The sequence below is a fragment of the Balaenoptera musculus genome, chromosome 3 (assembly GCF_009873245.2).
Source record: "Balaenoptera musculus isolate JJ_BM4_2016_0621 chromosome 3, mBalMus1.pri.v3, whole genome shotgun sequence".
NCBI lineage: Eukaryota > Metazoa > Chordata > Mammalia > Artiodactyla > Balaenopteridae > Balaenoptera > Balaenoptera musculus.
The window spans coordinates 165,002,350-165,017,447 of NC_045787.1; the positions used below are offsets into that span (position 1 = coordinate 165,002,350).

A 15,098-nucleotide genomic window follows, 5' to 3' on the forward strand; every position below is an offset into this window, starting at 1 on the left:
TCTAAGACTTGCTCTCTCTCTCTGCTAGGGTTAAGGGTCATGAAAGACAGCCTAGCACCAAACTACAACTCAGGACTTCCCTGGCGTCCAGTGGTTAAGACTCTGTGCTTCCAATGCAGGGGGCAAGGGTTCGATCCCTGGTTGAGGAGTTAAGATCTCACAGGCTGCGTGATGTGGCCAAAAAAAAAAAAAAAAGTACTGGGCCCTGTTCAGGGTGACCCTCGGTAAGTGTGGACATTACTTGTTAGTGAGTGTAAAGGGCCCAGGAAGTAGACACTATTCTTATGTATATTTATTTTAAATCATTTAATACATAGCCCTGCTACCTGCTCTTCACTTGAAAACTCCCACTTTGCTTCTAGCCCTGTGATCCCTCAAACCAGCCGAGAGCATTGGTTGTTGCTGCTGTTACCTCTGTGTGGTCCTGACTCCCCTCGGTCCCAGCACCCTCACTTTGAGGCCTCAGAAACGTGACTGACAAGTCCGTTTTGTCCAGCAAGGGCTCCTTTTATTCATTGGGGGTGGGGTGGGGTAGGGTGGGTGGGTTTTGAAACACGGTGCAACTTTATAAAGTTGAGGGTGCCGGTTATGTGAGCCTGCCAGGTGCAGAAAAGTGCAAGAAGCTTGCGGAACCTCCCAGTTCGATGGGTGCCCGCGACTCGCCTCTGGCCATGGCTGCTGGCCCAGGAGGGGCCAGGTAGACCTCAGAATGAGATCAGGGTGCCTGCTCCATCCGAAGCTCGGGACCACGTCCGTCTGTCCTCCTCGTGTATCAGAGTGTGCAAAACGATCTGAGAATAGCTTCACACGGGAATCACGGAATCAGCTCCACTTTGGCATCTCTTGGCCTAAGAAGCATTCCGGCCGTGCGGGAAGGGTCGGGCAGTTTCTGTCCTTCCAAACGCCAGGGCATCGCCAGCTGCCTCTGGCCCTGCCAGCCCGGCCTTCACACGGGCGTCTCCTCTGCCACCTTCTTCAGGAGCCCAGCTGCCAGAGGGGAGTGCTGGGTGCCTTCGGGGCCATCGGTGGCCCGGATCTTCAGGCGCACTTTCTGGTTGGTCCTTCTCCACTCGGAGTACAGCTGGCAATGGTAGCGGAATGAGACCTGCAGGGCAGGGTGGAGATGAGCAGGAGGGCCAGCCTCTGGCCAGCCAGCCTCTACCCCCAAGAGAGGAAAACGGGGCCCCTGAGGCATCTGCCTCGACCTAACCAGGACCAGGCTCCTGCTTCCAGAAGCACGGGCAGCATCTGGGCATTTCTCACACAGACAGTGCACACACACCCATTGCCTCACCTGGGAAACCTCCCCACCAGCACTGAGGGCCCTGCAAAGGTAGAGGGTCTGTGTGTGTGTGTGTGTGTGTGTGTGTGTGTGTGTGTGTGGAAGGGGGTGGGGGTCCCTTTCTGTCTCTCAGAGGGTGGCAGTGAAGTGATAAAGCCTCTGGGAAGGGGCCAAACGTCAATGGATCATATAACTGCCAAAACTTGGAAGCAACTAAGATGTCCTTCAGTGGGTAAGTGGATAAACTGTGGGACATCCAGATGATGGAATGTTACTTGGCACCAAAAAGAAATGAGCTATCAAGTCATGAAAAGACATGGAGGAAACTTAAATGCATATGACTAAGTGAAAGAAGCAGATCTGAAAAGGCTACAGGGAATTCCCTGGCGGTCCAGTGGTTAGGACTCGGCGCTTTCACTGAAAAGGCTACAGACTGCATGATTCCAACTATAGGACATTCTGGAAAAGGCAAAACTATGGAGACAGTAAGAGGAGCAGTGGTTACCAGGGCTTGGGGGAGGGAGAGATGAACAGGAGGATCACAGAGGGGTTTTAGGGCAGTGAAAATACTCTGTATGACACTCTAATGGTGGATACATGTCATTATACATTTGTCTAAACCCACAAATTGTTCAACACCAAGAGTGAACCCCTAATGTAAACTATGGGCTTGGGGTGATGATGTGTCAATGTTGGTTCGTCGACTGTAATAAATGCACTGCTCTGGTGCCCTGCTGCTCGTGGAAGAGGCTCTGCAGGTGTGGGGGAGGATTTTGGAGAACTCTGTACTTTCTGCTCCATTTTGCTGTTTAACCTCAAACTGCTCTAATGAGTCAAATCTATTAAAAAAAAAATTTTTTTTTTCCAATAAATGTCAATGGTTCATACTCTTTAACCAAGCCAGTTCCAAGAAACATTTGCACAGGTGGCACCCAAAGCACAGTTTATAACGGCAAAAAAAGAAGGGAAACAAAAAAACAAACCAACAACAAAAAAAAACATTGGAAATGATCCCAGTGTCCATCAAAAGGGATTAGTTAAAAAAATACAGCACGCCCATACAATGAAGGATTGTTGGGTGGCTGCCTTTTTTTTTTTTTAAAGGACATTAGCAAAGTGAAAACAAGCAGACTGCAAAGCAGGACCTATGATTTCATCCTACTTGTATTAAAAAACCTGCTTGGTGGATGCGCTGGGAAACAATTCTTGAGGAGGGAGTGCCCCACAGCTGGAGGCCAGTGGTTCTGTCTGAGGGGCCAGACTCTGGGGACCTTTCCTCTCTGAGCGAGGGTTCTCATGCCTGCCAGAAGCCGGGACAACACCCCACTACACTCACTCTCTCTCAACCCCAGTCGTTTTCTCTCTCAGCATCCACCCAACCCCCGCGTGGGACGATCTTAGTTCCCCGACCAGGGATCAACCCACGCTCCCTGCAGTGCAAGCGTGGAGTCTTAACCACTGGCCGCCAGGGAAGTCCTTCTCTGTCTCTTGATGGTCCTCTCTCTCTGTCTCTCTTTCTCCTGCTCTTTCTTCCGCAGCCTTTCGGTGTCCCTCTGCCTCTCCCCACCCCCCCCACCCCCCAGCCAGTACAGTCTTGGTGGAGCTCGTGGCTGGCGGGGCCTGCACTCAGCAGAGGTGATCATGTGCCCTTGTATCCTTGGGGCAGAAGGCTCACGCCTGGCTCCCTGGACCTTGGACCAGCTTGGAATCTGGAGCTCCATGAGATGCTGGGAATTGCTTCCACCCGAGGGCCAGCCACAAGCCGAGGCAGGCAGGGCGCCCCCCACCCGCTCCAAGCCGCTGACCAAACCCCGGGCCTGACTGCTCCCAGATGTCTGATCTCCGGCGGGCAGCCACTCACCAGCGTCCAGAGGACGTAGATGGTAAAGAGGGCGATGGTGAGGGCGATGAGCCCCACCGCCTCCAGCCGGCTATGGAGCCTGAGGTGGTCCTGGGCCCCGCGCAGGCACAGCCAGCCTGAGATCGCGGCCAGAGGTGTGATGAACAGGAAGCACACCATGTCGCAGCACAGTGTCCTCTTCTCTGTCCGAGGCCCTGGGTCCTTCAGCCACTGCGGAGAAGAAGGGAGGGGGAGCCGCTGAGAGAGACCGTCATGCACCACCCTCCGTCGAGCCTCCGCGGGGGGATGGGGTGCGGGACCGCCAGGGCCTCCGCACCCTCTGCTGACGCCCGTCTTCATCGCTGGGCCCTGCAGGACCAGCCTCCTGCCTGGCACCTCCCTGCGTTCGTTCCTTCTTTCAAATATTTATGGAGACAATGACGATGACACAGGCCAGGCCCGGATAGGTGCGGGGCACTTCTGCCCCTGTTTTTTGTTTTTTGGTTCTTTGGTTTTTTTGGCCGCGCAGGGGATCAGACGCATGCCCCCTGCAGTGGAAGCACGGAGTCTTAACCACTGGACCGCCAGGGAAGCCCCATGACCTTGTTTTATAGATGGGGGAAACTGAGGGCACGGAGAGGCTGACCCATTTGTGCAAACTCATATGGCTAGTTGTCCACAAAGCCAGGACTGGAGCCCAAGAAGTCTTGTCCCAGGGCCTGTGCGTCTTGGCCTCTATGCTACACTGCCTGCCACAGATGATGGCAGGAAAAAGTCCCTGCCCATAGCTCCCATGCTAGTCAGGGGAGGCATGAAACAGTGTGAATGATCAGGATGGGGAAGGCTATGCCGAGGAGGTGACACCGCAGAGAACCGAACGAGCAGAAGGGGCCTGGTGAAGAATGGGGGAGACGGCGCTCAAGGCTGCAGAAGGAGCATGTGCAAAGGCACTGGGGTGGGAGCGTTGCGGGGGGGGGGGGAGCGGTGCAGGCAGGCTGGCTCTCCCTCCAACTGTTCTCCTAAGAGCCCAAGGTCCCAGGTGGGCCCGGGGCCTTTCCAGGAGCCCACACCTCGGCGCAGTGACATCCCCCTGCAGCTCTCAGCTGCCCCAAACCAAGCCAAGCTGGGCAGAGAGGAGCCTGGAGGGCACTCGGGCAACCAGCAATGCTCTGGAAAGCCATGTGGCTCCCGTCATGCCTGGGAATATCCCATCTCAACCCCCACCCATCACGCTCAGGCTACAGTCTAAGCTCCCAGGCTTGGCCCACAAAGCCCCCCGGCGAGGCCACTACCCCTCCTTCTGGGCCACTCTCCTCCACCTTTAACTAGCTCCACTCCAGCCATGTGGGCTTTGTCAAAAACACCAAGCTTCTCCTGGCCTCAGAGCCTTTGCACTTGCTGTGCCCTCCGCCAGGACTGCCCTTCCTCAGGTTGGGCACCCCCTTCTCATTCCTCAGGTCTCAGCCTTAGGGTCACCTGAAGTGACCAAAACAGGGAGGAGGCACAGGGTCTGTCAGGTCTGGAACCTCAGGCCCGGTTCCCCACCCCCATCAGCAGAACTGACCCCGGGGAGAGGAGAGAGGTTCCTCCCTATAGAGAAGCTGCTTCCCCAGCCTACCAGGATCCTCCAGGGCAATTCCCTCCTCCGGCCCCTCGCCTGCCTTCTTCCCCTCTGCCCACTCCAACCTCAGGCTCCCAAGCATACCTCTGTGAGGGGCCGGGGCCTCTTCTCCACTGCAAACTCCGTGTGGCACAGCTCGCAGTAGCTGGTGTTGGATGAGGAAAGCCATCTCTCCAGACAGCTCTTATGCACGGCGCCCAGTGTGCCAGTGCAACCACACGGAGACAGCAAGCTCTCCCCATTCGCTCCCTCATGGCAGATCCTGCAGAATGGACCATCGCTAGACACAGAGATGGGACACATGAGTAACGATCAAGTTTCCTGCCTATGCCTACTTCACATGCACTGGATCACAAGCTCAGCATTGCCCCTATATGCTGCTACTTGGCAAACTCCTACTCATCCTTCAATGCCCGGCTCCAAATATCCTTTCCCTTGGGAAGCCTTCACAGACTCCCACAGGTGGAGTGATGTGCTCCCTCCCCAAGGTTCCCACAGCACCTTTTTAGGCCCAGGGTGAGCATCACTTGTACCTGCCTGCCCAGCGTCCACTCCTCCTTCTGCTACAATACCACCCTGACTGTGCTGGGCAACCAATCCACTCTCAACTCTTGGTCCTCAAGACGACACCCCTGGTGACCTCAGGCCTGACCAATCAAAACACCACACATCCCTGGTCACAGGGGCCGACTCAGGGAACAGCATGTGTGATGCAGTCAGAGCCACTGGGAATTGATTCCTGAAATTCTTTTTTTTTTTTTTTTTTTTCCGTAAACTCCAGAACTACAGGCAGCATGGCTGATGTAAGTCTGGAGCTGCTGGCAGCAGCCTGGTCCCCACATGGAGTCTGTGAATGATGCCAAAACAGAGGGAAACAGAGGAAGGTGGAGCCAAGAGATAGGGAGAAGCAGAGTCTCAAGGACATCATCAGAAGCTCTGGATCCAGCCGCACCTGAAGGCCATGCTACCTAAGAAACCTGTGCATCCAGGGAGAAGAGCTCCCCGGCTCTTCTGCTCTAGTGAGGCTCGGAAAACAGACATAAAAAGCGCCTGCAGGAAGCTGCTTCAGGGAAGTCTCGGCCTCAGCTTGGTCTCTGGGGACGCTGGGTCCTTCCTGGGGCAGCTCAGGAGGCCAGGGGCGTGGCCTTGATGGCCCCAGCGGCTGTCCAGCACATGAGTCATTGTTTTCCAGACATTTCTGCCCAGAGAGAGGACTGCGGGAACACACGGAGGAGGCGGAGCAGGAGAGCTGTTTTCCAGATAACGCCAGTTTCCCCTCAGAAACTTTCTATCCTTTTCTCAGTGTCTCCTGCTGCGGGGCGGGGCCCGGCTGCTTTGAAACCCAAGAGCCGAGCTGACCCCTCAGGTCTGCTTTCTGGTCCTCAATCCTGTGCCTGGGCTGCTACTTTTTCCTCCAAGGTCAAAAGGGCATGCCCGGCTCCCCTCTGCTCCCACACTCCCCACACACATCAAGTGAACAGGAAAGGGATCCCGGCTCCGGAAACCAAGCCGGGAAGTGGAAGTGACGAGGACCTTGAGGGAGAGCCACGTCGGTTTTGGGGTTTGTCCCTGAAGAACCCTACTTCAGAGGTGCAAGTTCAGAGAAAACAAAACACAAGAAAACAAAGCACACACTGATTTATGATTGAGCGCTGATGAGGTCCCATGCACAATTTGGAGGGCAACATCTGGGTTAATTTTTCTCATTCTCACAGGGAGCCTGGGAGGAAGGTGCTCTTTTTGCCCCTGTTTTACAGACAGGGAAACTGAGGCATCGAGGGGTTAACCTGTTTGTGCAGAAGTCACACAGCTAGTCGTCGGGCACAGCTGGGATTGGAACCCAGGAAGTCACTCCAGGGCCTGTATGCTCTGAGCCACTAGGCTGCCTGCCACCAGTAGTAAGGCAAGAGAAGTGGGCTTTACTCTCGAAATTCTGGCAGGAAAATCATGCAAATGATACAGTTGAGGAAATGGGACGGGGGAGCGGGTGAGACATCCACAGATCCCAGTGGGGCTGCCCAGAGCATGCTCCATGGGCAGAAGGGAGATGGAAATGGAAGCCATGGGGAATCGGGCAGCGGGAGGAGGCCAGGTGGCAGGGCTGGGGGTGCAGAAATGCTCAGGGCACCTTCCGGGAGGGCCTGGCCCGCTCACACACCAGGGGGCGGAGAGAACGGAGGCCTCACAGAGGCCAGAGGGGCCCCAGATGCTGGCCCTCAAGCCTGAGCCTTTCTGGATTGTCCTGGGCCCCGGAGATACCTCCTGGGCCTTCCTCTTTGGCCTCTGAAGGTTTCAGGGTCCAGAACTTTCTGCCCCACTTGGGGTGCCATGGGCCCCCAGGAATCAGGGTCTCCTCTGAAGTGAAATGGAAGGCTTGATTTTATGGTCATGGAACCAGCCAGGTGCTGGGGACAGTATCTTTCAGCCCCACCCTTGCTGCTCCCAGATGGCACAGGCTGGCTGGGAGGAGGAGTTACAGGGTGAGTGAAGAGAAGGAGGGGACACTGACCTGCTTGGGTGGCCTCTGCCGATCCCAGCACCTCCCAGCAGTGGCAGTGGAGGGTCCTCATTTCCTCCTGGGGAGATTGGCCAGGAGGCTGTAAAGAGGGCCCCGTCCCTGGATGTTGACAACCCTTTGGGAAAACAGCAGCCCTCTCTCTGGGAAGGGCTGTTCTGCCCTGGCCTTCAGCCTGGGCAAGTTGGGATTGAGCTGCATCAAAAGGCAGAGGGGGGACTTCCCTGGCGGTCCAGTGGTTAAGACTCCGTGCTTCCACTGCAGGGGGTACGGGTTCGATCCCTGGTCGGGGAACTAAGATCCCACATGCCTCACGGTGCGGCCAAAAAACAAAACAAAACAAGAAGGCAGAAGAGACAGCCGTCAAAAAGAACGAAATTTTGCCATTTGCAGCAACATGGATGGACTTGGAGGGTGTTATGCTGAGTGAAATGAGTCAGACAGAGAAAGACAATTACTGTATGCTTATGTGTGGAATCTAAAAAATACAAGAAACTAGTGAGTATAACAACACAAAAAGCAGACTCACAGATATAGAGAACAAACTAGTGGTTACCAGTGGGGAGAGGGAGGAGAAGGGCAACGTGAGGGTCAGGGAGTGGGAGGTACGAACTATTCGGTGTAAGATAGGTTACAGGGATGTATTGTACAGCACTGGGAATACAGCCAATATTTTGTAACTGTAAATGGAGTGTAACCTTTAAAAATTATATTAAAAATTTAAAAATTAAAAAAAAAAAGCACTACCATACAATCCAGCCCCCCCCCAAAAAAAATGGCAGAGGGGTAGATCAGGAGGGCCTTGCAGTCGGTCTCAGCGGGCAGGGCTGTCCTGACCACCAGCTGCCCGCGGAGGGGCCACTCTGGCACCGCTGCTCGCCTGGGTCTCTGAGGGCTGCAGGGGAGGCTGATGGGACCGAACAGGCTTCTCCTCCTGCCCCCCACACCCAAGGGGGAGCCCTAGGTTCAAGCCTCAGCTCTGCTCAGTGACACTGGCAGGGGTCCAGCTCCCTCTGGGACTCGGTTTCCCCAGGTGTAGAAAGGGAGGGTGGGGCAAGGTGACGTCAACTCACTCAGTGGCCCCCAGGAACCCCATGGAGGGAGACTTCCTCCCTGCCCCCCACCCCAGCAGCTCTGGCTAGGAGGCCCCTGGGCCCCCCAAGGGTCCCCTTGCTCCCAGCCTGGCTCAAGCAGCACAGACCCTGTCCTGACTTCAGGGGGTCTGATGGAGATGCAGACATAAAAACCAAGACCCTGGAGGAAGCCCAGAAGAACTCCAGTCTCACCTGGGCTTAGGCAAGGCTTCCTGAGAGAAGTGATGCCAGGCGAAGACTTACAGGGTGACTGGCAGTGAGCTCCCTCCAAAGCACTGCAAGGCTTCCATCTGCTTCTTTTTATGTTTTGAATGAAAAGCTTATGAATTGATTCTGACACCTGCTACAGCACAGATGAACCCTGAAGACATGATGCTCAGTGAAAGAAGCCGTCACAAAAGGACAAATACTGTCTGATTCCACTCACAGGGGGTCCCTAGAGAAGTCAGATCCATAGAGACAGAAAGTAGATGGTGGGGGCCAGGGGCTGGGGGAGGGGGCTGGGGAGTGAGAGTCTAATGAGGACAGAGTTTCAGTTTTGCAAGATCAAAAGAGTTATGGGGTTGAATGGTGGTGATGGTTGCACAACACTGTGAATGTACTGAAAGCCACTGAACTGTACACTTTAAAATGGCCAAGAGGGCTTCCCTGGTGGCGCAGTGGTTAAGAATCCGCCTGCCAACGCAGGGGACACGGGTTCGAGCCCTGGTCCGGGAAGACCCCACATGCAGCGGAGCAACTAAGCCCGTGCGCCACAACTACTGAGCCTGCGCTCTAGAGCCCGCGAGCCACAACTACTGAGTCCGCATGCCACAGCTACTGAAGCCCGCGCACCTAGAGTCCATACTCTGCAACAAGAGAAGCCACCACAACGAGAAGCCCGCGCACCGCAATGAAGAGTAGCCCCCACTCGCCACAACTAGAGAAAGCCCACGTGCAGCAACGAAGAGTCAATGCAGCCAAAAATAAATAAATAAAATAAATAAATTTTAAAAAAATAAAATGGCCAAGAAGCTAAATTGTATGTTATATCGTAACAATAAAAAAAAATTGGAAAGAGAAGCTTATGAATTAAATTGTCTCAAGTAAACATCATGAAAATACATTAAACTTGAAAACCTGGTGGCCAGATTAAATCTTAATGAGTTAAAGTGGATTTAAATTTGTGTGGGGTTTCCTTAAATCTCTTTTCCTTGGGACTGGTGACAAGCTGGCGAACCAGGCGGACTCAGCTCACACGTGGGTCTGGAAGGCTGGCAGTGAGGTTTAAATACACTTATCAAATGCTTATGAGGTGGCAAAGCCCCTTGCGGGCACTTTATGTGGACCACAGCCATGTACTCTCAAAACAACCCAGTGAGGAAGGTGTCCCCAGTTTAGAGACACGGGGGTGAAGCAACTTTTCCCAGGTTGTACAGGGAGAGAGGCTTCTACTCAGGACCTGAGCCCAGGCACCCTGAGTCCACAGGCAGCCACTTCCTCAAGCAGCCGCCCCAAGACGTGAGCTACTCACCAACATCGGACCTTCAGATTTTACCCAGTAATCTGGAGTTTCTGCTTTTCGTGACGAATCACACCTGGCTAGCCAGTTTCCACGTGGCAATTACTGGTTTATTTGCCCACCTGGCCCCTCTAGGGGGCTGGATTTCTTTTTTGGTTTTTTTTGGCCCGCGGCTAGTGGGATCTTAGTTCCCCGACCAGGGATCGAACCGAGGCCCCGGCAGTGAAAGCACCAAGCCCTAACCACTGGACCACCAGGGGATTCCCGCAGTTGTATTTCTGACCCCAGGCAGGGCTGGGAGGAAATCCCTCGGACCTGAGAGCGAAGTGAGTGAAGGCAAATATCCCTGCTTGGTCACCACTCACCTCGGTGTGTCCAAGGCCCGGATGACAGTTGAGAGGAGCCGGCCGTCCCTTGAAGTCACCTGTGCCACATACTGGGGTGGCCCGAGGCCCGTGGCCTCCACGACCTTGGAGAAGGCGGGGCTGTCGGAGCAGTCGCACAGAGAGCCAGGGAGGTGACAGCAGTCACCCGTCGTCATGGCCACAGGGAGCCCCGCGTCCTCAGGGCCCGAGGCCCATGGTCCCAGGAGCCTGGGGAGAGGCCGGCAGGAAGATTAAGGGCAAGGTTAGCAAGCCACACACCGAATCCAGCTCTCTGAGCCTCGGTTGCCCAATCTGTACGATGGGGCTTTGGAGGGGGCTGTGAGGATTCAATAAGGTCACACATGCAGCTCAGCCCAGGCCTGGCACATCTCAGGGGCTTGATTATATTACCTCTGACTCTCCTGAGAGAGCCCAGCCCGGCCCAGCCTGCAAAGCATGCAGGTCACCCCCAATATCACCTTTCCAGACATGATAACAGCACCCAATAGTGATTGAACACCTTCTGTATAGCAGGCCCTGTGCTTGGCGCTTTCCAGGAACAGAACCATGCCCGCCAACCATGTAGAGACTGTTATCCATGGATTGGATTGCCAGGCCTGGGCTCATGCCCGCCTTGGAGTGGGCCAGAACTGAGCTAGAAACTTGGCCCAGCAGACCAGGATGGTGAGTCACTTTGACCCTCCTGGTTCATGGCCTCTTGTGGGGCTCTGAACTCCTTGATAACTCAGGCTATCAAGGAAGTGGCCCAGGCTGGGGAGGACCATGGCAGTCTCTGTCTCCACCCACCAGACCAGCTGCTCTAACCCATGCCTCTGTCCCCAAGGAGAGGCCACCGGAGCGATCTGAAGTCTGCTCTGGGTGGGAGACTTCAGCAGGATTCTGCCCCCCACCCCAGGGTCTGACCTGCCAAAAGGAACCCTTGGCAAGCTCTTCTTCTGTCACAGAACCAGCCAGCAAGGCTTGTGTATTTCCCTCGGAGAATTTCATGAAAGTAACAGAGGCCTCTTGAAGCCAATACAGGTGCCCTGGAGCTAAGGATCTCTGTCCCAAACTTGTCTCATACTCCACCGTCTGTCCCTAGGAACTATGATCCAGAGACCCCCGAAACACTCGCTGAGGTCCCCCCACAATTGTTTTTTTACCAACCCTTGCCGGTCAAATTCTGAGACCCAAAGAGGGGCGGGAGGGAAGCAGTGTAAGTCATCGGCTAACTTTTTGCACCAGGACAGTCTGCTGCCAGATCAACGGTCTCTGAGCAGCTCAGCCAGAAGACCTCCAGGCTCAGCAGGCCCTTCTGAGCCTCTATAGCTGGGCTGCTGTTGGCCACATAAGCAAGTGTCAGCCCAGAGGCAGGAGGAGCCTGGGAGGAAGGCTGCATGACTGAGATAACATCCTCAGGGCAGTGGCCAGGCCTGCCACGTTGTGTACACTGGTGTCCCTTCCGAGTGCCTGCAACCAGAATTTCCAGCTCACAGGCCAGCAGGGAAGTCGCTGGGTTACCCAAGGGAATGCAGGCAGAGGGGAATCCACTCCTCTTGCCCCTCCAAGGATTGGCCTTCACATTTCTGCAAGTAATTGGGCATCACAAGAAACATCACAGCTACTGTATATTAAGTTCTATCATTTCTTTTACTGTCAGGGGAAAAACAAAAACAAAAAACACTGGTAAAATCTGCTAATGCAAGGCCTGCAAATCACCAAAATAATAATAGCAGCTACTATTTATTAAGTACCTACTGCAAGCCGAGTACTGTGGCTAAGCTTACTGAACTCAAACAGTTGTTATAAGTGTCCCCTTCAAAGGTCACCTCCCCAGAGAGGCTTTCCCTGACCACTCTGGTCAAAGTGCCATAGGTGTCCACATTATTGCCCTTACAGAATGTACCCATCTCTGAAATGCTCTTTCTTTTTTTTTTTTGAGAGGCCAATGCCGCCTTTATTCCTGAGTCAGCGGATACTGGAGAGGGTGCTCAGGCATACGGCCACAGCGGGCTCCCTCTCGATCCATCCAAGAACTGGGCAAAGGCCGGACCCAGGGGGCCCAATGACTCAGCAGCCTTAGGAACAGCGCAGAAAGACTCTCTGCCTACGGGCCTGAAATGCTCTTATTTCTTTTCTTTTTTGGTCGCGCCGCACGGCATGTGGGATCTTAGCTCCCTGACCAGGGATTGAACCTGGACCCTCAGCAGTGAAAGAGCAGAGTCCTAACCACTGGACCGCCAGGGAATTCCCATGAAATGCTTATTTCTTCATCTACTGGTTTAACCACGTCTGTCTTCCACTCATCAGTCTCTCCAGCACCTGGCCCTGTGTCTAGTACAGAGTTCCTGCATTAATTTTTCAGCCCCTCCTCTGTGTAAGCGCAGGGTTGGGAGAGCCAGGTCTCTTGACCCCGCCCCCCAGACCCTGGTCCACCAGCACGCATGATGGGAATCAGAAATATTTAGAGGCTAGAGATCTGTGCAAAGCACAGAGGCTTGGGCTTGCAAGAGGCCAAACTCGAGGCTGTATGCAAGGATAGGGTGGCTGCAGCTCTGGGGCTGCTGGGATGGCAGAGCGAGCCAATGCCTCAAGCAAACTTGGCCCAGTGCTTGAGAGATGGATTTCACTGAGTCTTCACAACAAAACTATGACGTAAGTCCAATAATTACCCCCGTTTGACAGGTGAGGAGACTGAGGCTCAGAGAGGGGCAGCTTCTTGCCCAAGATCACACAGCTAGGTCAGGACAGTGTCAGGATTTGAACTTAGTCCAGTGAGTGGGTCTGGGACTCAAGAGATCTGGGTTCTTTTAAGTCCTGACTCTGTTACTAATGCTATGTGTCCTGGAACAAGACACTTGGCTTCTCTGGGCCTCATTATTCTCCTTTGTCAAATAAGTTGACGAAGCTAGTGGACTGTGTCTGCTGAGGGGCTTCCTGGGAAGGAGCACCCAGGCTCAATTCCTCCAGCGAAGCTCGCCCTTGGCTAGGCTTGTCTGGGGTGGCGCTGGGGCACCACAACCTTTCCACACCTACCCAGACTCCTTTTTTCTGAGGGCAGGAAACCAAGGGAAGAAGAGTCAGAGGGCCCTAGCTCCCCACAGTGTCATCTCAGTCCAGCTGTTTTGCTCTTTGGGCCTCAGTTTTCTCTTCTGTATAATGGGGCCCCAATGAAACCCAGCTCATACATGCATAAACACGGGAAAGTCGATAAATATTAGCTCTTATGATAATTACTATCATCAGCTTACAGAGCTGTTGGTAGGGTTTGATGAGACAAGGCACAGCCAGTGCCTGGCACACAGTAAGCGCTCAAGAAATGCTCACTGTTATTATTTTTCAGGATAAACATGGAGCCTGTGAAATGCATTCATTCCTCTTCACTTACCACAGAGAGGCTCCTGTATGCCCTTCAGTACTTGCATGGCCCTGCACTGGAGGCCAGGCTCTAATGGCAGCTCTGATCATTACTCGCTGTGTAGCCCTGGGCAAAAGGCTTGACCTCTCTGAGCCTTGATTCCTCATCCGTATAGCAGGGAACGTTTCTAGTACTTCCACTTGATCTTGTCGCTAGAGGACTAAATGAGCTAATCCTATAAATTCTGGCTATCCCGTTTTGAGCACCCACAAACAGCCAGGCACTCTGCTGAGCAAGTGCCTGGGTCATTATATTTACTATTTTCCTGGCAGAGCCCCTCTGAGAAGGAGGTTGGGGAAGGTGACTGGTCATTTATTGACCGCCTACTGTGTGCAGAGCGCTTTCCTCCTTTGCCACCTCCTGATTCCTCCCAACAGCCCGATTAGGTTGGTACTGGGATGACCCGGTTTCACAGATGAGGAGACCGAGGCTCAGAGAGGCACCTACTGTGTGCCGGCCCCCAGGGGACCTCCTGCCTTCTGCAAAGACGGAAATTGCGATCACCTAGTCCCTGGGAAGGCTGAGGCCGACTGTCCGAGCCCGGCCGTCCCGCCTGGGGGCCGGGCTCGGGCCTCAAACTCGGGGCCGGCCCGCGGATCGGCACCCCCTGGCCCCATCCTCCCGTCCGTGCCTACCTGATCCGCGGCCGGGCCGGGCGGCCGCGCAGGCCCCTCCGCTTGCCCGGGCCCTGGTCCCGGCCCGGCCGGTCTCGTCAGCGCCGCTAGCTCCGCTCCGGCCGGCACCTGCGTCGGGACACCGCCCGCCAAGCAGACGGTGCCACGAACCAATGGCGACCGCCTCTCGCCTACACTGGCCAATCGCCGTAGAAGTCCCGCCCTGGGAGGCGGGGCCAGAGGCGACGGGGACGTCCTGGGCCGCACAGGCCCGGCGGCGCCGCAGCTGCTGGCCCCGCCCCTGCCGCGTCCTGGCTCCACCCCAGCCTCGGCCCCGCCCCCATCCCTGGCCCCGCCCCATCCCGACTCGGGGCACGAGCGGGGCACGTGGCGCCACCTGCAGAAGACCAGTTAATAAGTAAAACCGTTACAGAATTCAACGCGACACCAGCGAAGGGATTTGTAAGTGTTCGTCACCTCTCTAAGGCTTCTCGCCAATCCTGGGGGAGGGATGAACCGTCCGATCACATTTTACAGAGAGGAACCACAGACGTCTAGAGAGGTTAAGGGGCCGTGGAAGAGCCTAAAGCCAACATCATTTATTCATCATTCACATTCATTCATACATACAATAAATTCATTCATTAGATGTAATAAGCATCAATAAGAGGGCCTATTATGAGCCAGGCACTGTGCTAGGCGCTGTGGACACAATGTTGAGTAAATATTGCTGCCCTCCCTCATGGACCTCAGTCTAGGGAATGAGATAGACATTAAGCAGTCAATTATGTAATTATTAATTACAAAGGTGATAAATTATAGCGAGTGAGGGAGGCATATCATGGACT

At 54.6% G+C, this 15,098-nt stretch overlaps 1 protein-coding gene across 1 annotated transcript; it reads right to left on the bottom strand.

Moving 5' to 3' along the window:
• Positions 1–482: 482 nt before the first annotated feature.
• On the bottom strand, positions 483–14,408 carry MARCHF2 (membrane associated ring-CH-type finger 2). Its single transcript, XM_036849174.1, has 5 exons — positions 14,272–14,408; positions 10,219–10,446; positions 4,828–5,023; positions 3,144–3,353; positions 483–1,105 (listed from the first exon to the last, which is right to left on the bottom strand). Exons 2-5 carry the CDS (start codon positions 10,392–10,394, stop codon positions 947–949), a joined length of 741 nt encoding a protein of 246 aa, XP_036705069.1. The 5' UTR covers positions 10,395–10,446; positions 14,272–14,408; the 3' UTR covers positions 483–946.
• Positions 14,409–15,098: the final 690 nt, after the last annotated feature.